Raw genomic sequence first — 22,196 nt, 5'->3', positions numbered from 1 at the left:
ACCCGAAAAATTCATAACCCGAATACCCTGCACCCAAATAGTCCGGCAACCCGAGTGGGTTGGCCCGAACCCGAACGGGTTAGCCCGATTGACATCCCTATGTGCTAGTATGAAAACCATACTTAATTTTTCAATGATTTTTTCTAATATCAAACCTAGCTAGAGTTAACTGTTGCTTAATGGCTGAAGATATTTGGATTGAACTAGTAAATTGATAAAGCTGATTCCGGCTTAGACCGTCAAGACTGATTACTGTTCATAAACTATAAGCATCAGTCTAATACCAGATTAATTCGATAGGTGCGATTTAACAAATGCATGACTATCGTATTGCTTCCTTCTCTCTCAATTTAAATTATTACCTTTGAATCGAATCGTTTCACCCATCCATTACACCAAAAAAATATAGTGGTGAAAATAATTTTTCTTACACTATACGTTCCTATAACACCAAAACGTTGCCGTTGTTCTATGTTTAAGAAGTTGATTAACATGTTCATGCACGGCCAATCCAAAAACTCACGATTAATATAATTAATAAGTATCATTTTCCAAAACACAAATTAATCACAATGATTAACCTTTAAGATTGAATTAATCAAACAATTAATTAATCCCCAAAAATCAAATCCCGAAATCCCCAAAATCAAATCCAATCAACGCCGCGACAGAGGAAACCCAACCCCATGCCTTTTCGTCGGAAACATCACGAAGAAGAGCGCGCACACCGCCCCCACCGTCACCGGCAGAGTCGTCAGCATCTCCATCGCCTCCTCCGACGGCGACGGGCAGAAGCACCCGGTCACATTCTTATCGAACATCGCCACCACCGCGAAGATCGCGATCGACAGGAAAGCGTGCACGAAATCCACGAATCTCAGGCGGTACTTCGCCGCCTCCTCCGCCGCCATCCCGCCGGATCCGTCCACCACCCACAGGCCGCGGAACGTCGCGACGCCGTACCTCACCTTCCCCCTCTCGTCCCTGAAGCTGTCCGTGAAGCTCATCGCGAAGCACGTGGCGGCGCAGAACGCCAGCACGGCGGCGGTGGCGCTCTGGCTCGCGATCGACCGGCATTTTCCCTCGTTCGTCACGATCGGAGACAGAAATTGGAATGTGAGGACGGATCCGGTGGGGAGGAGGTTGGAGAGGTGCGCCGTCCCCTTGAACGCCTTCCGTACCACCATCTGCCGCGGCGTCTTCGCCGGCTTCGCCACCGCTTCGAGCAACGGAGCTTCTGAATTTTCCATTTTTTTAAATTTTTTTATTGATTTTGGGGATTTGGATTTAATTAATTAGTTCCCGATTAGTGGGAGGTTAATGGTGTGAGAGGAATTAATTAAAATGAGTTTTGTTTGATAAATGGGATTTAAATGTATATATAGGTTTGGAGTGAGTTAATCTAATTAAAGGACCGTTTAATTAGTGAGTTTAATGCGTTTTCAACCGTCAATAAATTTTATGGAGTTTTATTAATTTATTTATAGTGCTAAATTTTTAGTGTCAATTTTACTTTTGTTATGAATTTTTATTTTCTCTAATGTTTATAGCACTGGTTCATATAGGTGTAAAGATAATTGGCTAGGATTCATTAGTTTTATCTTTATTTTTAGATTGTTAATTGACAATTAATTATTAGTGTTAATTACGTCATAATTTTGATATATTTTACAAAATTTTCATATATTACTAAAAAACAATAATTAAACAATCATTAACACAATACCTCTAAATCAACCATCACTTCTTGGTAATGGCGTACTATAAAATAATTCAAGGAATTTTTTAATCTCACAATGGGGTTTTCAATCACGTATTTGGGCTTTTTTATGTCAATTGATTTAGTTTGAGGCCCAAATAGCTTATTACTTTTTATAGTTCAATATCAGTTATAGTTTGAGTATCAAAAAAGATTGATTCAATCAATTATTGTTAATTAAAGTTTTATTATTAAAAGTTGTAACTGATTGACATCTAACCAACACCAAGGCTAATTATACCAATTTTATACGAAACTTGTATTTGCTTTTGATTAGAAATCGTAACAATAACTGTATTCGTCACTTGATTTGTTATTATTTCAACAATTTTATCACACATAAAATATGATTTGGCCTATTTTTATCATAACAACAATAATTTTGATTTTCTAAAGACATACAGAAGTAAATTTAAGAGTGATAGACAAATTTCAAGATATTAGACAAGATTAAATTGGGCACTAAAATTTAAATTAAAAGTTCAACACAACATATATTACCAAACCCAAATGCAAAATAAAACCCCATAAATTAAAAGTTCAACACAACATATATTACCAAACCCAAATGCAAAATAAAACCCCATCTTGATGTCCAAAAGAAAGACTAGTTATGCGGTTGAAGACGAATGGGAAGACCTTGGAGAGGTGTGGGCATTGGATCACATGAAATTTTCTCATTAGGACACACAAGCTTCCACCTATATCTTTTCACCAAATTGTGCATTAGTAGAAGTAATTCCAGCCTTGCAAACTCTTTCCCGGTGCACATCCTCGGCCCCCCGCCAAATGGCACAAACGTAAATGGGGCCGGCCCCGATGACTCCTCAAATCTTGATGGATCAAAGTCGGCCGAGCTCGGATACAAGCTTGAGTCCATGTGTGTGTTGGAGGCACTCCAAAACAACTGACATAAATACCAATCAATCATATCATATCATATCATATCATATCATATCATATGCAACTATTACTAGTAATGTATATGAAGAATATATTATACCTTCCATCCCTTAGGGATGTGGTAGCCCCCGTAGCTTATGTCAGTCAAGGCTTCTCTAAAACCACCAATGACGGGCGGTGTAAGCCTCAACGCTTCACACGCAACGCTCCATGTGTACTTCATCTTCTGTAGGTCCTCCCACTGTACGGACTCCTCTATGCCCTCGTGCTCTGCCATCATCATTATCAACATAAACAATAATTATTTATTATAAAATTAATAAAGTAAGAAAGATAGGTTGGTAAACATATATACCTTTGAAAACCTTTTCGTAAATATCAGGGCGTTCCGCGAGACACTTGATCGTCATGGTGATGGTGACACTAGTGGTGTCATGTCCAGCGAAAAGCAACATGAGAATATTGTTGACAATGACGGAATCAGTCATATACTTGCCTCTCTCATCCGGGATGGTAATCAGATGATTAAGAAGGTCTAGTTTCTGCTCGGAACTAGATCTCCTCGCTCTCACTATCTTGAGCACTTCAGCCTTGATCGCATGCGTAGCTAACTTTCCTCTCCAGAATCTCGTCCCGGGCAAATTTATCGGAAACGAGATTAACCCTACGAGGAAAATATTAAACATAGAAGCTAGCTTCCCGATATGCTCCTCGTCCTCGAGCCCCATGAAAAGCCGACACGCAAGGCCAAACGTGTATCGCTTGATCGTCGGGAACACTTTGATCTCATCTTTACCTGCTCAGTACAAAAAAAAAATTAAACACACACCACAAGATAACAATATTTTTAAAAAATAAATAAACAGAGAATAAAATAAGAGAAACTAAATAAGACCTTCCCATTGAGTTTTGATATGCTGCTGACAGACCATATCCATAGTCTTGATATAAAGCTTCGAGAAGGCATCGGGGGTCAAGAACAACGCGATCATCTTCCTCATGAGCCTCGCCTCGTCACCCGTGCTCGTGGCCAAGCACGGCCCGAGCAGCTTCCTCACGGATCCCGGCCACCACACGGTCACCGCCTTGCTTTCGTTGCTGAACAAGAACTTGTTCCCGGCAGCTCCGCACATGAACACCATATTCTCCCCCATTAGGCTACTCTTGAAAACTTGAGAGTCATATTTCTTCACCCTCCTCCGCACAAACTCCTCCGGCTCACCGTCGACCGAGGCGCGGAGGAACTCGAGCGACTCGCCCACGAGCGGCCACCCGAGGCTGCCCGGGGGCAGATTCGGATTCCGATTTCTTGACCTTCGAATCATCGCAAAAATTGTGGAGATTAGAAGAGTTGCAATGGTGAGAAACATAACTGCATCCATATTTGTTTTTGTTTGTGTTTGTGTTTGTGATTGAATTGGTTACCACTTCTTCTATATATATACAGCATTAACAACTAATGCGTATTTATTATTTTTGTCGTTTTAGTCACATTATTCACATACTACTCACATACTTGGTAATGGTGCAGCCATGATCCCACCACTAAATACTTTCGATTTTCAGATTTTTATTATGCTCTTAATCAATACCTACCATCATTCATTTCTAATTGAAGATAAACAGCATTATCAATGTCTAGTGGAAAAACAAATCTTGACCTTTTTAATTAGGTCATTGTTGCCTACATATATAATGATAAATATTTCTATAATTATTGCTAAATTTGAATAGTAATTATTCTGCTGTTTATGGAACATTTTTGGTATTTTCTCCAAAACTCTATTCCTAACAAACTTTTGCTTTTTTACACTTCAAAAGTCAAAATAAAAATTTGTTGGATTCTACATTTCTACTCCTTGGAAAATGCTAAGTCACACTTGTTATAAACTCTCCAACTCCTTTCCTTTCCCATAAATAAATTTGTCACGTTTCATTTTAAACAAGAACTTTCCATTTTCTTGTATGATTCATTCTCACTCGTCAGCAATGTCTAATCTCTTCAAATTTTAGCACATTGGGTGGGAATATTCAAATTTTAGACATGTTTAAACACATGTCTAAACATGTGTTTCAATCAGTATTTTTCTTGTATGATTCATTCTCACTCGTCAGCAATGTCTAATCTCTTCAAATTTTAGCACATTGGGTGGGAATATTCAAATTTTAGACATGTTTAAACACATGTCTAAACATGTGTTTCAATCAGTGTTTTAAAAAATGGACTGGACCGACCGCGAACCGGTGAGTAGTCCGATCCAGTTTGTCCCATAAAACTAGTAGCATGTTGGGCCGCCTTGACCGCCGAAACCGGCCGATCGAACCGGTCTGGCCGGGAACCGAAAACCGATTTTATTGATTTTTAAATTTTTTTAGCAGTGTCTAATCTCTTCAAATTTTAGCGCATTGGGTGGGAATATTCAATTTTAGCTTCGTGGTTTTTTTTATTATGTGTCGTCTCAACTTCTCATGATCCGGTTTGTCCCATAAAACTAGTAGCATGGGGTTCGAACTCATGACCTCTTGGTCAAGATACCAAGGCCATTACCACTCCACCACAAGCATTTCTTGGTAATAACTTGAACACTAATTATTATATTAAAACAAAATATTTTTTATTTTCTCAAACTAATCATTGATGTTTAAATTTATATTATGGTGAGAAGGTATTAATATGATAATATATTTATCATATACTAAATTTAATCATTATTTGTTTAATATAGATACATTATGTAAATATAAGTAGTTATACCTAAGGTTTATAACATATTATTTACTATTTTTTTTATCAAAACTAACTAATAATTCATGTATATTTATATACTTTGCCATATAATTTTTTTGAATTAATATGAATTATCTATTTTTATATCTAAAATATTAAAATTTTTATTCACAATAACTTGTAATTTGTATATTTAATTGATAAAAAAATAGATAGATTTTATTATTTACTAATTTTAATATTTTTAATATTTATATATTGAATGTATGTTGTTATATATAGAGTTTATTTCATCATTCATTAAATCGAATATATTTTATATATTATATATATAATTTGTAATAGTAAAACGGTTCGACCAGTGGTTCACCCGGTTGGACCGGTTGAACCGTGAACCAGTAGCTTCGCCGGTTCACTCACCGGTCCGGTTTTTAAAACATTGGTTTCAATAGAGAAGCAATATTTTTTTATTTATTATTATTTTTACTTGTTAAGGATACTCTAATTTTCTAACTAAAAGGTCAAATGCTGGATTCACCTTATATATGTAAGTGTGTAGAACAGCGATTCGTATTTTCGCTATTCCATTTATAGTCAATTATTATAATGATAAACTCACTTTTTATAGGAACTTCTTTTTAATTAAAATTCTAAAGTCTTTATAATTGGTATACATACTTTAAGTTAATTCAGATTTATTAACACACATGTTAATATGTTACTGTTATTATTTATGAATTTACTATTTTTTATTATTATTTTGTACAAGGCTAAATTTGGTATTGTATGTACATTTATTTACAGTGTTATTTTTTTTATGTCATTACTTAATTATTTAAAATTTAAACTAATATAAAAAATTAGTGATTCATGAATCGCACGGATGTTACTCTAATTTTTAACATCACAATATTTGAACATTTAACTGAGCAAGTTCATTTAATTTGAGAAGAAAAGGATCAAATTTAGTTTATCCAATCACATACATGGGCTTTTCTATATGACTCTTAATATAGCTTTGAGGCCAAAATAACTTATTGCTTTCTCATTGGTCCACATCATTTATAAGCAAGCCTACCAAGAAAATGATTGATTCAATTCCATTCTATTGTCATTAAAAATTTTAATTTTATTATTATTAGTTGTCAATCTAACTGATTGACAACAAACCAAACAGTTAGGCTAATTGGACCAATTAATAATGTTTGAATGAAGAAAAACAGAAGAAGAAAAGATTGATGTTTAGTTTAATTTCTATGCAACTGCTTTTTTAGGTACAGAGCAGTTCAAAATTGTAGACTTTCTCCACAATTCCATCGCCAATTATTTGTACATTTGAAATGAAGTTTGAAATTATGGACTAACTGAGATTCCATTCAATATTCATTGGTTGATTTTGCAATTGTTATGCTCATTAAAGTTTGTATATTAAAACATGAGAGAGATGCCAATCGAGTCAACTCATCAGATTTTGAATTAGCCTAAATGTTCAGGTTCCGAGCTAACCAAGTTGATTAATCGAGTTAAAAACTAACAACCAAAATTAATATTGTGTTTTTAAAAGTGTTAACGTATAAGAACTAATTGGACTATTGTTTCAATTTCGGGCCATTTCTACTCAGATTAAGGACTAAATGGATATTGGATTATACTCACATCCTCTATATTTGACAAGTTATTTTGATCGGTCGCGAGTTCTGAGCTATGTTGACATCTCTAATGAATATATAGCAGTACATTACACTTTTATAACATTATCGAAATCATGATATAATCTTAAAAATACTGACCACACTACTACGCTATTGTTTTAAAGTACTTAGACAAAAATGTAACTTGAATTAATATAAAATAAATAAAATATCCAAATTGATTGATTAAAGAAAAACTATCCGTAAATTAAGGTTGAGTAGTAGTACCAATTATGATGTGAAGTTTCTCATTAAATCACTTCAAGCCCACGAGTGGAATCAATATTAAATTCACTGGGCCACCGACTCTATTTAATTTTTGAGAGCATCCACTACGCGTCGCACCGGCGTCCCGCGACCCGTTCCGGAGAGACGGGTCCGTCGCCCGACGCGTTGCAGCTCGCTGTCCCGCGCCCCGTCCCGCGTCCCGTGTCGCCGAGACAAGCGACGGGCCGTCTCGCCACGCGCCTAGGCGACCCGGCATCATGCGTGACGTCCACTCGCCGGCCCGCGAGTGGGCGTCGTCAAGTGCTGACGCAATAAATATTTTTTTACAAAATTCGAATTAAAAAAAATGGAAAAAAAATAAAAAATGAAATTGAATGATTCGCCTGTGGAGTAGTTTTTTTTCTCTAGATTTGAATTTTAAATTATGTTGTGTATTTTTTTATGTTGTGGGTTTTTTTTTAATAAAGTGTGTTTGTTTTAATTGAATTGGGTTGAAAAAAAATAAAAATAAAATTGAATGAATAGTAATTTAAGGGACGGTTAAGGGACGGAGCGTTGCAGGTTCCGTCCCTTAGTTAAGGGATGGAGGAATAAAGTATAGTTGGACCCTCAAATAGTAGTTTAAGGGACGGTTAATGGACGGTGGGGGGACAGCGTAATGGATGCTTCGACTCTATTTCACTTTAATATTTATGTCAATATAAACTACTACTCTATTTAACTTTTGACTCTATTTAACTTTTGACTCTGTTCAAATTTTTTTTTATATAAATTTGCTCACAGTTATCCTATGGTAAATTTTTTTTGTCCCTTACACTACATATACTAATATATTTCTAAAATTTCAAATTAAATAATTTATGAACTGATGACATAGTTTAACTCAACAACGATGATAACTTTTCGGCTGCCACATTACTACAATTTCACCTAAAACTTGTTGCTATAAAATAATTGCAAAGAAACAAAATTTAATGACTTTTACTCCTAATCTTTAAAATCATAGAACTGACCATAAATTAATCAATATTCTTGATTTTTACCTCATATTCTATAGCCTTTAGCCCCTAAATTATATTCGAAACTTGTATAAGTACGTAATCCTAAGAATTACTCTGTTTTATTCACTTGGCTTATTGCTATTTCAATAATTTGATCATAACTCATATATAAAGTATTGTTTGGCCTTTTCCAGTCATAACAACAATAATTTTGATTTTCTTGAGAGCGACAGCAGTAAATTTATGAGTAATAAATTGTAAAATGCATTTTGTCCTCAGCAACATTTCTATTAATAAATTAGAACGACATAATTTGTCTGTAAATTTTTCAAAAACTGCTATTTTCAATTGTTTATTTTTTCCCTCTTTCGAATGGAGCTTAACCATCATATATCAATTTGTATTTTAATCGAGTTTGGAAAATCATTTTAGTTATTTATTAAATATAGGTGGCTATTTACATTATGTTTGGCCACTTTTGGGTAGGGATGAATTGACGAATTTGATTCGGAACTAGCGGTTGAAGTTTCGAAAAATTGGAATGGTATTTAACTCGACAAGGGCATTGATCGTCAGCTTCGGTTCAAAATCATTGATTTTTGCGTAGATTTTGCCTTTTCCTCCCACGTTTCAATGAGCCACTGTTGGGTTGGGATATTTAGTTTTAAAAAATTAGAATAGCATCTAACCAGACAAAAGCATCGATGGCTAGTGTCGGTTTATGATTTTTTTTGCCTTTTCTCACGTTTCCAATGTTTCTTTCGAAGTTTCACATTTTTTTTATTTTTTCTCAATTTTGAATTAAAATCGACGATTAATCATCTCGTACGATGTTAAACACACTAGAATCAAAGCCAATATTGTAAAACTGGTATGATAATTCTAAGTTTAGTCCAAGTAGTAGTTATAGTTAGAAAACCAACATCATTAGCCCTATTCCGATTCAATTGTGTGTGTGAATTATCTGAGGATTCAAAATACATATCTGAAAAAAAAACAATTCATCGGACAACCAATTTAGTAAATTCAAATAAAACCCATCCATCCACATTTATTATTTAATTACAGCTGCTCTATAAGAGTGTAATTCTTCCATTTACATAAATATTTCTTCATTTCCTAGCTATTTCAGAGGCTATCAGATAAAATTGAAAATAGAACATAAATTCAGCCATAATTTAAAACTGAAATTTAACAAAATACAATTAATTAATGATACAATTCTGTTCGTTGTCTTTATCCCACTAATTCGAAACAAACTTTTATCAGATTTGCTTTTATCCCATCCAAATAGTCCCAATAAAAATTTGCTGGATCCCACTCATCGGAATATGCTAACAAATTCACACTTATTAAACTCTTCAAATTCCTTCCCTTTCCCATAAATAAATTTGTCACATTTCTCACCCCCTCCAATCCCAATCTATCCCAAAGACGAACTTTTCTTAAGAAAAGTTAAAGCCTATCACAACAATATTAAACTAATTCCAAAAGATGTATATTTCGTTACTCCTTCTAAATTAATTGAGTCATACTATTTTTTTCTAAAGTCCGAATTAAATGAATCATTTTTGACAAAAATCATTGCTTGTCTCAAATTAAATGAATCATTTTTGACAAAAATCATTGCTTTTAATATTTGTTATTATATTATTACCCATTTTTTTCTCTACATATCTATTTTATTTTTTTCTTAATTTTATTAAATAAATACCAGCTTCTTAAACCTCATGATGAAAAACCGATAAAGCGAATAATTTGGGATGAAAAACCACTCCATGGAATGTTAAAAGTAGTTTTCGGTTTCACAAATTAGATAATATTAAGTTTTATGAATGGTATACTTTGATTGACTAGATAGAATTTGATATGCTTAATCTCAAAACAAGGACACAAATTATTAGTTTTCTGACTAAATCCTACAACTATTGGTAACACAAATTATTATTGAGTTAATTTAGTTCAATACAATCTCCAGACAAATTAGTCTCGGACAATCGAAAAAAGAAAAGAGATAATATAATACTACTTCATTTGTCTATAGTAATTTTTTTTTCTTTTTCGGGCAGTTAACAAAAAACAACAGTTGTATTCCATTTATGATTAGATTCCATCTTTAATAAGCGGGTCTTGATCTCCACTAATAAAATTTCTAAAAGTTTTTTTTTTCTTTTATATCTCTCTAATACTCCCTCCGTCCCACATAATTTGACACAGTTTTCCATTTTGGGCCGTCCCACATAATTTGACCCCGTTTCACTTTTACCATTTTTGATAGTAGACCCCACATTCCACTAACTCATTCCTACTCACATTTAATTATAAAACTAATATATAAAAGTAGGATCCACATTCCACTAACTTTTTCAACTCACTTTTTATTATATTTCTTAAAACTCGTGCCCGGTCAAAGTGTCCTAAATTATGTGGGACGGATGGAGTACTTGCCAATTTTGTATTAAAATTTATGTAATAAAAAATCAAGACCAGTGTCGGTGGACAATGAGATCATATATTACTGTAGAGTATTTCACTAAATTTTGGTTTTACGCGACAACTTAAAAATCTAACAAAAAGAGCATATTTTACAGAACTGGCAAACTTCACTAAAATTCTAGCTTTGTACGACAACTTAAAAATACATCTGATAACTATCGAACTTTGGCTTTCATTTGATTCTCTAACATAATCGAATTTATGCAAAATTATGCATCCATGTTAAAATCAGTTCCAGTTAAACACATGTAGCTTCACTACGAACAAATTTTAATCATTATGCAAAATCACAAATTCTATTTTCTCATTATAAATAAAACAAAATATCAATTAAAAGGAGTATGCTCTACAAAAATTACAGTCCCAAAACCAACACTTTCCTCATTTAATTCCCCACCACCACCAAGATTCCAAACCCACAAATTTTCCCTCCACACTCCATCACTTCACACACACACACACACACACAACACACTAAAAGCAAGAATCTTCTTATATTTCTTCTTCTTCTTGCATGATTCATTCTCAATCATCAAGAATGCCTCCATCACCTCCTCTTTCTTCATTCCTTCCCCTTTTCCTCCTCTTCTCGATTCTCCAATCCATACACTTATCTCATGCTTTAAACCAAGAGGGCCTCCTCCTCCTCAGAGCCAACCTCCCCATCCCCGGCTGGTCCGCCGCCGCCGCCACCCCCTGCAACTGGACCGGCGTCGCCTGCAACCGCTTCGGCTCCGTCGCCGCCCTCTCCCTCTCCGGCGCATCGCTCTCCGGCGACTTCCCCATCTCCCTCTGCGACCTCCCTTCTCTCTCCAACCTCTCCCTCTCCAACAACTCCATCAACTCCTCCCTCCCCGCCGCCGTCTCCGCCTGCCGGAATCTCGTCAGCCTCGACCTCTCCCAGAATCTGCTCGTGGGCCCCATCCCCTCCTCCCTCTCCGACCCCCCCTTCCTCAGGTATGTGATAAAGTTTCAATCTTTACTGTCAATTGAGAAATCAAGAGAGAATTTAATGCTCATTTGAATTCATCTTTCTGCAAATAGCCACTTGGTAAAAAAGTTTAAATAGAAATCAGCCTTTTTAAGTAAAAAAAGATTCAATTTTTACGGTTAAAATAGAGAGAATTTTGTTAGCTCATTTGAATTCATCTTTCTGCAAATAGCCCCAGTTGGTAAAAATGTTTAATAGAAATAAGCCTTTTTAAGTAAAAGATCGTAAAAAAGATTCAATTTTTACGGTTAAAAATGAGACAATTTTGTTAGCTTCATTCGAATTCAGCTTTTCTGCAAATAGCCCAATTGAAAGCCGGTAAAAAAAGATTCAATCTTTACGGTTAAAAAAAGATAAACAAAACGAATTTAGTGTTCATCTGCAAATCACCTTTTTCATGGAGTCTGAATTTTCATCAGATGTCGTCAAGTATACGCAAAGATCATGTTTTTAGCCTATCTGAATTCTCCATTATTAACTCTCATTTAATTTCCGGAACAATCTTTTCCATCAGCATTTATGATCGCGATTACAACGCCTCTTCACTTCAATTCCGATTTCCATAGAATCTCAGATGCAATTCTAATCAATTGCAAATTGAATTTCACTCCAGGTACCTTAATTTAGAGGGAAACAGCTTCTCCGGCCAAATTCCCCCCTCTTTCGGCACTTTCCGGCGGCTCGAAACCCTAATTCTCACCGAGAATCTCCTCACCGGCCCGATACCGGCGGCTCTCGGCAACATCACCACCCTCAAAAGGCTACTCCTCCCCTACAACCACTTCTCACCTAGCTCCATTCCACCGGAGCTAGGCAACCTCATTAACTTAGAAGAGCTCTGGATAAGCGACTGCGGCCTAACGGGCCCGTTCCCCCCGAGCCTCGGCCGCCTGCAGCGCCTCAGGAACCTCGACCTCTCGGATAACCTACTCTCCGGGCCTCTACCGAGCCAAATCATGGAGCTCACCAGCATAGAGCAAATGGAGCTCTACAACAACTCTTTTAGTGGCTCATTGCCTCAACTTGGATGGTCTCATTTGACTAATTTGAGGAGATTTGATGCTTCCATGAATATGTTGAGTGGGATCATCCCGGCCGAGCTCTGTGGGTTGCCTCTCGAGTCGCTTAACTTGTTCGAGAACAAGCTCGAGGGGCTGATCCCCGAGAGCATTGCCTTATCCGAGAATCTCGTTGAGCTTAAGCTGTTTGCGAATCCCCTGAGTGGCTTGCTTCCGAGGGATCTTGGCAAGAACTCGGCCTTGCAGATTTTAGACGTGTCGTATTGCAATCTCACCGGTGGGATCCCGGAGTTCCTGTGCTCGAATGGTGCTCTCGAGGCCTTGATCTTGATCTACAATGATTTCTCGGGGAGCATTCCCGCGAGTGTTGCTAAATGCAGGACGCTGCAGAGGGTTAGGATGCGTGGGAACCGGTTGTCGGGGGAGGTTCCGGGTGAGTTTTGGGGGCTGCCTAATGCTTACTTGCTCGAGCTCCACGGGAACTTGTTCTCGGGGGGTGTCTCTCCGTTGATTGCAGGGGCTACGAACCTCTCCACGCTGACGATCTCGAGCAATAATTTCTCGGGGAGCCTGCCTCGTGAGATTGGATCGTTGGATGCCTTGATTGAGTTTTCTGCGCGTGATAACGCGTTCAGTGGCGAAATCCCGAGCTCCATTGTGAATTTGAAGCAGCTAGGGAGGCTTGATCTAAGCAACAATGATATATCTGGTGGAATTCCTATTGGAATTCATGAATTAGTACAGTTGAATGAGCTTAATTTGGCTCAAAATAGGCTCTCTGGTCCAATCCCTGATGAGATTGGGGACTTGCCTGTGTTGAACTATCTTGATCTTTCTAATAACAGGTTTTCCAGGGAGATTCCGGCTTCGTTGCAGAATTTGAGGCTCAATAAGCTGAATTTATCGAGCAATCTGCTTACCGGGAACGCCCCTCCCCTGTTTGCTAGCGATGCTTACAGCGATAGCTTTCTTGGCAACCCGGGGCTCTGTATTCGCGCCTCTGGTTCGTGTAGCTGGGGAGGGAGTGGGCGTAGTCGAGTCTTTAAGTGGATATTGAGGTCTATCTTCGCTGCAGCTGCGTTGGTCTTCCTCGTTGGCGTTGTATGCTTCGTGATCAGGTACAGGAAGCTCGGGAGGATGAAGAGGAACCGAGGGGCTGTGACCAAGTGGACGACGTTTTACAAGCTCGGGTTCAGCGAGAGTGAGATCAGCGATTGCTTGAAGGAGGCGAACGTGATTGGGAGAGGCGCCTCGGGGAAGGTCTACCAGGCCGTGCTGAGCAATGGGGAGACTGTCGCTGTGAAGAAGCTGCATGACAGGGCTATTAGAGACGCAAGCAGCAACGCCACCATCAGCAGCCTTGATTCGGATGGGGACGGGTTTGAGACCGAGGTGGAGACGTTGGGGAGGATAAGGCACAAGAATATCGTCCGGTTGTGGTGCTGCTGTAGCGCGGGGAGATGTAAGCTCTTGGTGTACGAGTACCTCCCCAACGGGAGCCTAGGCGACGTGCTGCACAAGGGCGCCAAGAGAATATTGGACTGGCAAACGAGGTTCAAGATCGCGCTGGATGCTGCGGAGGGGCTCTCGTACTTGCACCACGACTCTGTTCCTCCGGTCGTGCACAGGGACGTGAAGTCGAACAACATATTGCTCGATGGAGATTTTGGTGCTAAGATTGCGGATTTTGGCGTTGCAAAAGTGGTTAAGAAGACCGCCAACAACGGTCTCGAGTCCATGTCGGTTATTGCCGGTTCGTACGGCTACATTGCGCCCGGTATGTTCGTCGTCGTTGTTGTTGTTGTTGTTATTATTATTTTTTATGATTATGATAAAAAAATGTGTTTTGATTGTAGAATACGCGTACACGCTACGTGTGAACGAGAAGAGCGACATATACAGCTTTGGGGTCGTGCTGCTCGAGCTAGTGACGGGGAGGCCGCCAATTGATCCCGAATTCAGGGAGAAGGACTTGGCCTCATGGGTCCGGTCCACACTGGAGTCGCACGGGACTAGCAATGTGGTCGACCCGAAGCTCGGCTTGGCGAAGTTCGAGGAGCACGTCGGCCGGCTCCTCGACATCGGGCTGTTGTGCACTAGCAACCTCCCCATCACTCGGCCTTCCATGCGTAGGGTTGTGAATATGCTGCTGGAATTAATTGCTTTGATACCTAAATCTCAAGAAAAGAAGCCCTGGAATTCCATTTGAATTTAGTCTAGTTTTAGATAGAAATGATATGGATTATATTACTATCAATTTGTGGTTGTTGGTGGGGCTTTTTATTTAATTCATCTGAAATTAAGTAGTAAAGTGATGATTCACAAGATTTAAATATACTTATGCAACATTGTTCTCTAGAATATGAGATATGATATCATTTAATTTGGTGGGGTTTTTATTTAATTCATCTGAAATTAAGTAGTAAATTGATGATTCACAAGATTAAATATACTTATGCAACATTGTTCTCTAGAATATGAGATATGATATCATTTAATTAGATGTCACAATTTGGATTTCAGCATCGAAGTTGTCTTGTCTTATTTTTTTGGTGCATTTAGTCATTCTTTGCCGTCCCTCATTTATTGAATTGGGTCCTCTAGATTTAGGTGGAATCAATAAATATTGTATATATGGGTGTTAAATTTATAATTTTTTGCAAATATTTTTTTATGGAGGGTGTGGTGTGACACCTCGACCACTACTCAAATATAGTTTCGTCATTTTAATAAATTATACTCACTATATTTTGATTAATTGTCGAAAAAATCGTGATACATGTTTAGTCAAATTGTATATACCCATAACAATAAAAATTAGAAAAAAATTTGTAAAAGTTAGATTTGTTCGCATGCCATTTTTTTTGAAACTGTATCTTGTATGATAGTTGAGATAATATTGTTTGATTAAAAAATATCAACAATATATTACACGTAAGTAGTATATTTATTTTATCGTACGCAATATAATTGCGAACAAATTTAAACCGCACGGTTTTACAAATCAGAATTGGCAAAGTGTCATGATTTTCTAAATCTTGTAAATTTTTTGTTAAGTGAGACTCTAATAATTCATTGAAATTAAACGACATTCTATTTATAAAATCACTACAAGTTAACGTTTTATTCATTTATACCACTCAAAACACTCAATCAATTCGTTGAAATCTAAATCAAAAACTAAATGGGGATAAGAAATACTCCCTCTGTCCCATTAGAAATGAAACGTTTTCCTTTTTGGGTTGTCCCATTAAAAATGAAACGTTTCTAAAAATGGAAACAATACTCCCTCTACTTTTTCTTCTCTCTTACTTTACTCTCTCTTCATTAACTTACAAAACAACACTACATAAAATCCTGTGCCGAAAAGCAAATGTTGCATATTTAATGGGACGGAGGGAGTACAATACTATTCTTTTATGCGTTTATCCAATAGTGATTTTGACTTAAAAGTCAAGACGATGAGACATCACAGAAAAATTTCCTATTTGGATCGTTATTGGGCTAGAGTGGACAGCATAAGGCCCATTAACTGCACTATAATAAGTGGTCACATTCTATAATGCTGTATATGGAATAAAGAGGTTTTGATCATTATTTTCGTTATGTCGATTTTATTTTCTTTTCCACCTCTATAAAATTAGATGAATTAAATTAGAAAAAAAAATTATTATCACTCTTTTTATTGGCTTATTTGTTGGCGGAAGGTGTGCTGGTCGTGGTTTTCTTGTTTTGGTTCTTTTGTGTATCTGATTAAAACTATATAGTCTTGGAAAAACTTAACAACGTGGGCGTTCATAATTAAACTTTAGTAACGAATTGACGATACATATTTCTGATGTAAAATATATTTGGATAAAATCGTAATTATATTTAATGTCGACGATATATTTGGTTGGTAATTAACGACGGTATATTTTTTGAAGTGCGAGCAATAATAAACAATGTGGGTCGCTGATGAGTTGGACAATGGTGATAACACGAAAACAAAACTGACCCTACCACTAAAACAAATTATTCAAAATTAATATTGAAATTATATCCTCAGTGGGGTTGTGTATGAAACACGTACATACATATTATATTCTTTGAAGTTATGGGCGACTCATTTTTTAATTTATATCAATTGGTAAAATAAAATTTAAGCAGACCTCGTATATCTAAGTCGAGTTGATGAATATTTAGTGACTAATTCCAAGCCAAATATAAGTAAATGTAACTAATTACAATTTACAAACTCTAGTGTTGTCCCACATCGGTTGTGTAATTAGTGACATTAGAGCGTCCACTATGGGGGAGCCGCGGCTCCCTATAGTGAGAGCCACCAAAATCATCAGATAAGGGTCTACTAAATTCAAAACAGACGGGGAAGAGAGAGCCACGCCGGCGGCTCTCCTATTGCAGCGGCCGAGAGCCGCAGCTCCCCTCTTTTTTGATTTTTTATTTATTTATTTTTTCTTAATTCTATAAATCTACCCATTTCCTCCATTTTTTACCCCATTCCAATTTCCACTCTTTTCAAATTTTCTCAATTCTACTTTGGAAAAATGAGTTCCGATGATGAGTTTCAACAATTGGTCGACAGGGAGTTTGATGAACTGGTTGAAGAGGTGCAACTTGAAGCCGACGAGAAGGAGGCGGCGGCGGCGGTCCTTCGGTCGTTCCATCATCGGCGGACAATCTGTCGTGACCATGTCGGGGCCGACCAGCGGTTGATGGAAGACTACTTTGGCGATAACCCCCGTTATCCGCCAGAGATGTTCCGTCGCCGATTCAGAATGTCGCAACGGCTCTTCATCCATATAGCGATGACATTGGCGCAGCGATACAGGTGCTTCACACTGCGAAGTGATGCTAGTGGTCAACTCGGATTGTCGACATATCAGAAGTGTACCGCTGCAATTAGGCAGCTTGCCTATGCCAGTCCCGCTGACGTGTTCGACGAATACCTACAGATGGGTGAAACAATTTCTCTAACGACGCTGAAACAATTTTGTAATGGCTTCCAGGATATCTTCGGCCGGGAGTATCTACGGAAGCCATGTGTCGATGAATGCCAGAGATTGATAGATATGCACGGGACGGTGCACCATTTTTCGGGGATGTTGGGCAGTATTGATTGCATGCACTGGAAGTGGAGGAACTGCCCGGTGGTTGGAAGGGGCAGTTCACATCTGGATTCAAAGGGAGACACCCCACGATGATACTGGAAGCCGTTGCTGACTACCGTTTGCGAATCTGACATGCGTAATTTGGTGTCGCACGGTCGAACAACGACATCAACGTTCTACAGTCGTCTCATCTCTTCAATGACGAGTGCCGTGGTGAGGGTCCGACGGTCAGATTCGTGGCCAACGGCACGCAGTACAACATGGCATACTATTTGACCGATGGGATATACCCTCGTTGGCCCGTGTTTGTCAAGACGATCCGACAACCGGTTAGGCCGGAGCAATCCTATTTCGCGGCAAAAGAAGAGGGTTCTAGGAAGGATGTCAAGCGAGCTTTTGGTGTCCTCCAATCGCGATGGGCCATTCTACAGTGCCCGGTACGAGTTTGACATGAAAATGATGTCTCCTCCACCATGTATGCATGTATCATATTGCACAATATGATAATAGATGATGGAGGATTTGCTGCAGAGCGCTGAGCACCGAAAGAGGGTGCTAGTACGAGTCACGGTATTGCCACCGCCCCACTGAAGATGGGTGTACCGCGTAGTGATGCATACTTGATCCAACGGTTCACCGATATATGGAGAGAAACATCACATACGACACTGCAGGCTGATTTGGTTGAAGAGGTCTGGAATCGTAGGGGAGGGGGCAGAGCATGATATGCGTTCGCGGTGTAGTTTGTGTGATGTCGACAATTTTCGTTGTATAATTTTACCCCTTACTATAATACAACGAAGATTTGGTTATGATTTTTGTTTTTATTTAATTATGAATTTTTTTATAATTATTATAGTCTGATAATTTTTATTGTAGTTAAATTAAAATACCTCAAAAAATGAAAAAAAATTAATATTTGGTGGCTTGGGCTTGTCCATTATAGTGTGAAAAAGTATTTTTGGTTTGGTCTATAAACTCCATATCTGTAGTCTCACACGATCGAGAATACAGTCAACCATACTTAATTACCTAGGATTCCTTTCCTCCATTCTTGCATGAAACATTTATGCATTCTTTTCTCTATTTTTTTTGGAATGGCTATATAAGCAAAAGAGAATAATAATATATTTTCACATCTTTCTAAGTACCTATGGGGTTTGAGAAGATAACAACTAGGCACAATTTAAATAAAGCAATAATGGAGCCTCTTTTCTTTGCCCCCCACCAAATATTAAACCCCCATTTCCACCAAAAGATATAAGATATAGTGAAGCCCACAATTTTCAAAAGGTGAAATATTATTATAAACACATATTTTCATGTTTTCTAAGACGGGATATGCATGAATCTTAGTTATGTCCCTCTCTCCAAATAAATATTTCTATGCATCTTTCTCTTCCTTCTCCTCAAAGCTTGCAATACTAAATTCCTTCCCCTTTTCCTTTCCCTTTTTTGTCTTCTCTGTCTCAGCATCAAACTCCACTTTATTCCCTTGGTACAATATTATGATATGCATATCCTTCAACAACAACAATATTCTTGATATTTCTTTATGCAAGAATCATATCATATCCATCCATTGATTGAAGAAGGATTGCAGATCGTCTGCATTCCAAGAAAATCCCTCGTTTCTCCCAACCCAATCTCCTCATCACCAGTCATCGCCCTACGACACCGTTTCACGGGAGGGTACAACGAGACCTCCACATCGCTCCCAAGCCCGCTCGTGCCCGAGTTGGTTGTACTGTACAACCCACAAAGCTTGTCTCCATCTTCGTCACGACCAAACTTCCCAAGGATGTTGGAGGAGTCTGTAGTCGTGGTGGTGGACCCAATCTGCGCGGCCCTCTGCAGCAGAGCCGTTGCAGAGATGGCCGCGCAGCTCTGGTTCTGGTTCTGGTGCTGAGCACTGAAGAGGGACGGGGCGTTAGCCTCTTTGTTGTTCATCATAGGGCTTTGATTAGGGCCGAAATCCCAATTCATCATGTGGTATGAAGAGGGTGGTGGATTAGGGTTTTGGTGGATGAGTGGGTGGTCAAGGGTGATTTGATGGTGGTGCATTTCTCGAAGGTTTTTTGGGATGGGGTTGTTTTGGGGGATGTGTATATTGGGGTGGTTGGTTTGGGGTATCCATAGGGGTTGGTTCTTAGGGATGTTTGAAAGGTTGTTGATTGAGTTTGATTTGAAGATTGGAGGGAAATGTTGTTGCCCTAACTCTAGAGATGAGCCAATGAGATGGTAATTGAGATTTGGATTGTTGTGGTTCATGTGTGATGCTGCGGTGAATCTAGCCGTTTCTTCGGCTAGGGCGTCGCAGAAGGCTCGGTGAGTGATGAAGCTATCTCTCCTGTGTTGGAACGAAGACAAGATCGAGGAACGAATCAAGATCAATAATAGAATAAAATTCTAAATAAAGTGTTGAATGAAATAAATAAGAAGTATCCAAACCTAATGTCCAGTGTAGTCATTATATCATGGTTTATTTTACTAATTTCATTTGTGTTTTCTACCATATTGTTCAAGTGACAAAGACAAGTTGTTCATTATAATTAACGAAGCTAAGTTATTGTTTATTGCTAAAATTGAAGCTTAATATTATTATAGTTATAAAATAATTTGACCTAACAAAAAAAAGCTGCAGTGATCGAATATAGCGAATCCCAAGTGACAACTCTAAAATTTAAACTAAAACACACACAAAAAATGAAACTGAATCAAGAAACCAACATGAAAAAAATGACAAATAATAGTGCTAGCTAGTGAGACAACTACTAGACAATTAGAGGATCTCCAATGCAAAATTCAGTTTCATATATCACAAACCTTCATATATCAAGAAGGGTCACAATTTTGCAAGATCAAACATTAATTCTAGGTTATTCAAGAACCAATTCATGAGTGAAATAACCAAACCAACAACAACTCATTCTACAAAGACTATTTAAAAAATAACTAATTCATCCAAATCCTTTCAAGAAAGTAATCACAAAAAGATTTTTTTTAAAAGAAACTAGCCATACATATGTACCTTCAAAAAATAGTACTACTACAATAACATTTGAGAATATTCAAGATCAAATTCTTGGGTGAAGAAACAAACAATCTTTCTAAACTATTCAAAAAAATCTACAAATCAATTCAAGAAACACACATACATGCACATGACATCCAACATATATATAACTAATCACAAAAACAAATTCTTAAAAAAAACAAAAAAGAAACTTCACACATACCTTGAAAAAATAGTACCACAATCACATTTGTATTCCCTAGTGCCACAAGTCTTGTAGTGTGCCTTCCAATCCGAATGCACCGCGTATCGCTTGGAGCACTTGTCGCACTTCCACTTCTTCTCGCCGTGCTTCCTGCAGAAGTGCTTCTTGATCCCGGTGAGGTCCCCCAGCGCCCTTGACGCGTGGTGGTGCACGCACGTCTTCTCCGGGCACACGTACACCCGCTTCCTCGCCTCCTTCCCCGTCCTCTGCTTCAGCTTCCACGGCAGGTTGTGTCCCCTCTTGTGCAGCTGCAGATTCTGGTCCCGTTGGAACCCTTTCCCGCATATCTCACACAAGAACCGGTTCGTCGCCATTAGGGTTTTGGGCGACAGGGCGATCACCTCCGCCTCGGGGTCTATTTGGCACGGAACACAAAACCCCTTTTTTTAATTTTAGGTTAATTTTCGAAATACGCGATGATGTGATAGACATAAGTCTTTGTACCTGGATTTCCGGGGAGGTTTCGCTTCTTCTTTAGTGGGGGCTGAACGATGTCGTTTTGAGCTGAGGTGACCGAGATTGCTTCTTCTTCTTTAGATCTCATCTTTGAGTTATTTGGATCAATTTAGCTAAGGGATGGGATTATTTTTGTTGTTGTAAGAAGAGAAGAGCTAAAAGATAACTTTCTAAAGTGATGTGATCAAATGCAAGGAATTAACATTAGGTCTCTCTTAGACTCCAAAGTAGAGAGAATTATGAGAGAGTTGATTAAGGGTTTTTAATCTTATTTAACAAACTCAAGTTGGTGATACCGTGGATTTGGCAGACTTGGGTGAGATTTTTATGTTTAGGGATTATTATTATGTGTACATATTTTAAAAAACTTTTAAAAAATGTTATATATTATGTGTGTGTGGGAGAGAGAGTGGATGATGACACATATGATGAGGTCCAAAAAAAGAACGTGTGTATGGCTTTCTGGTTGGAATGATTACCCCATAATTATTTACTTTTTGTTTTTTATAATTTACTACTAGTATTAATTAAT

At 37.9% G+C, this 22,196-nt stretch overlaps 4 protein-coding genes across 4 annotated transcripts; 1 reads left to right on the top strand and 3 right to left on the bottom strand.

Annotated features, from left to right (window-relative positions):
* Window positions 1-503: 503 nt before the first annotated feature.
* On the bottom strand, window positions 504-1,397 carry LOC121741077 (protein DMP7-like). Its single transcript, XM_042133769.1, has one exon. The coding sequence runs from the start codon at window positions 1,248-1,250 to the stop codon at window positions 657-659; it is 594 nt and encodes a 197-aa protein (XP_041989703.1). The 5' UTR covers window positions 1,251-1,397; the 3' UTR covers window positions 504-656.
* Window positions 1,398-2,199: 802 nt separating this feature from the next.
* On the bottom strand, window positions 2,200-4,081 carry LOC121742732 (beta-amyrin 28-monooxygenase-like). Its single transcript, XM_042135973.1, has 4 exons — window positions 3,558-4,081; window positions 3,018-3,458; window positions 2,763-2,932; window positions 2,200-2,666 (listed from the first exon to the last, which is right to left on the bottom strand). Exons 1-4 carry the CDS (start codon window positions 4,042-4,044, stop codon window positions 2,367-2,369), a joined length of 1,398 nt encoding a protein of 465 aa, XP_041991907.1. The 5' UTR covers window positions 4,045-4,081; the 3' UTR covers window positions 2,200-2,366.
* A 7,084-nt stretch (window positions 4,082-11,165) lies between these two features.
* Window positions 11,166-15,220, top strand: LOC121742296 (receptor-like protein kinase HSL1). Its single transcript, XM_042135400.1, has 3 exons — window positions 11,166-11,763; window positions 12,411-14,593; window positions 14,673-15,220. Exons 1-3 carry the CDS (start codon window positions 11,321-11,323, stop codon window positions 15,023-15,025), a joined length of 2,979 nt encoding a protein of 992 aa, XP_041991334.1. The 5' UTR covers window positions 11,166-11,320; the 3' UTR covers window positions 15,026-15,220.
* A 3,876-nt stretch (window positions 15,221-19,096) lies between these two features.
* LOC121811425 (zinc finger protein MAGPIE-like) lies at window positions 19,097-21,958 on the bottom strand. The gene is made up of 3 exons (XM_042212278.1): window positions 21,653-21,958; window positions 21,167-21,563; window positions 19,097-20,277 (listed from the first exon to the last, which is right to left on the bottom strand). Exons 1-3 carry the CDS (start codon window positions 21,750-21,752, stop codon window positions 19,497-19,499), a joined length of 1,278 nt encoding a protein of 425 aa, XP_042068212.1. The 5' UTR covers window positions 21,753-21,958; the 3' UTR covers window positions 19,097-19,496.
* Window positions 21,959-22,196: the final 238 nt, after the last annotated feature.

The sequence above is a fragment of the Salvia splendens genome, chromosome 7 (assembly GCF_004379255.2).
Source record: "Salvia splendens isolate huo1 chromosome 7, SspV2, whole genome shotgun sequence".
NCBI classification, from domain to species: Eukaryota; Viridiplantae; Streptophyta; class Magnoliopsida; order Lamiales; family Lamiaceae; genus Salvia; species Salvia splendens.
The sequence above is the reverse complement of the archived record's forward strand: the minus strand, read 5'-3'. Positions and strand labels throughout refer to the sequence as shown.

What these genes read in the sequence shown, in the direction of transcription:
- LOC121741077 (XM_042133769.1), bottom strand. Translation starts at nt 1,250, where the DNA reads ATGGAAAATTCAGAAGCTCCGTTGCTCGAAGCGGTGGCGAAGCCGGCG.
- LOC121742732 (XM_042135973.1), bottom strand. Translation starts at nt 4,044, where the DNA reads ATGGATGCAGTTATGTTTCTCACCATTGCAACTCTTCTAATCTCCACA. An exon ending in TATCAAAACTCAATGGGAAG is followed by an intron (nt 3,459 to 3,557) that starts GTCTTATTTAGT and finishes TGTACTGAGCAG; the next exon opens with GTAAAGATGAGATCAAAGTG. An exon ending in ACATCCCTAAGGGATGGAAG is followed by an intron (nt 2,667 to 2,762) that starts GTATAATATATT and finishes TATTTATGTCAG; the next exon opens with TTGTTTTGGAGTGCCTCCAA.
- LOC121742296 (XM_042135400.1), top strand. Translation starts at nt 11,321, where the DNA reads ATGATTCATTCTCAATCATCAAGAATGCCTCCATCACCTCCTCTTTCT. An exon ending in TCCGACCCCCCCTTCCTCAG is followed by an intron (nt 11,764 to 12,410) that starts GTATGTGATAAA and finishes ATTTCACTCCAG; the next exon opens with GTACCTTAATTTAGAGGGAA. An exon ending in GTACGGCTACATTGCGCCCG is followed by an intron (nt 14,594 to 14,672) that starts GTATGTTCGTCG and finishes TTTTGATTGTAG; the next exon opens with AATACGCGTACACGCTACGT.
- LOC121811425 (XM_042212278.1), bottom strand. Translation starts at nt 21,752, where the DNA reads ATGAGATCTAAAGAAGAAGAAGCAATCTCGGTCACCTCAGCTCAAAAC. An exon ending in AAACCTCCCCGGAAATCCAG is followed by an intron (nt 21,564 to 21,652) that starts GTACAAAGACTT and finishes CGTGCCAAATAG; the next exon opens with ACCCCGAGGCGGAGGTGATC. An exon ending in TGTGGTACTATTTTTTCAAG is followed by an intron (nt 20,278 to 21,166) that starts GTATGTGTGAAG and finishes GTTCCAACACAG; the next exon opens with GAGAGATAGCTTCATCACTC.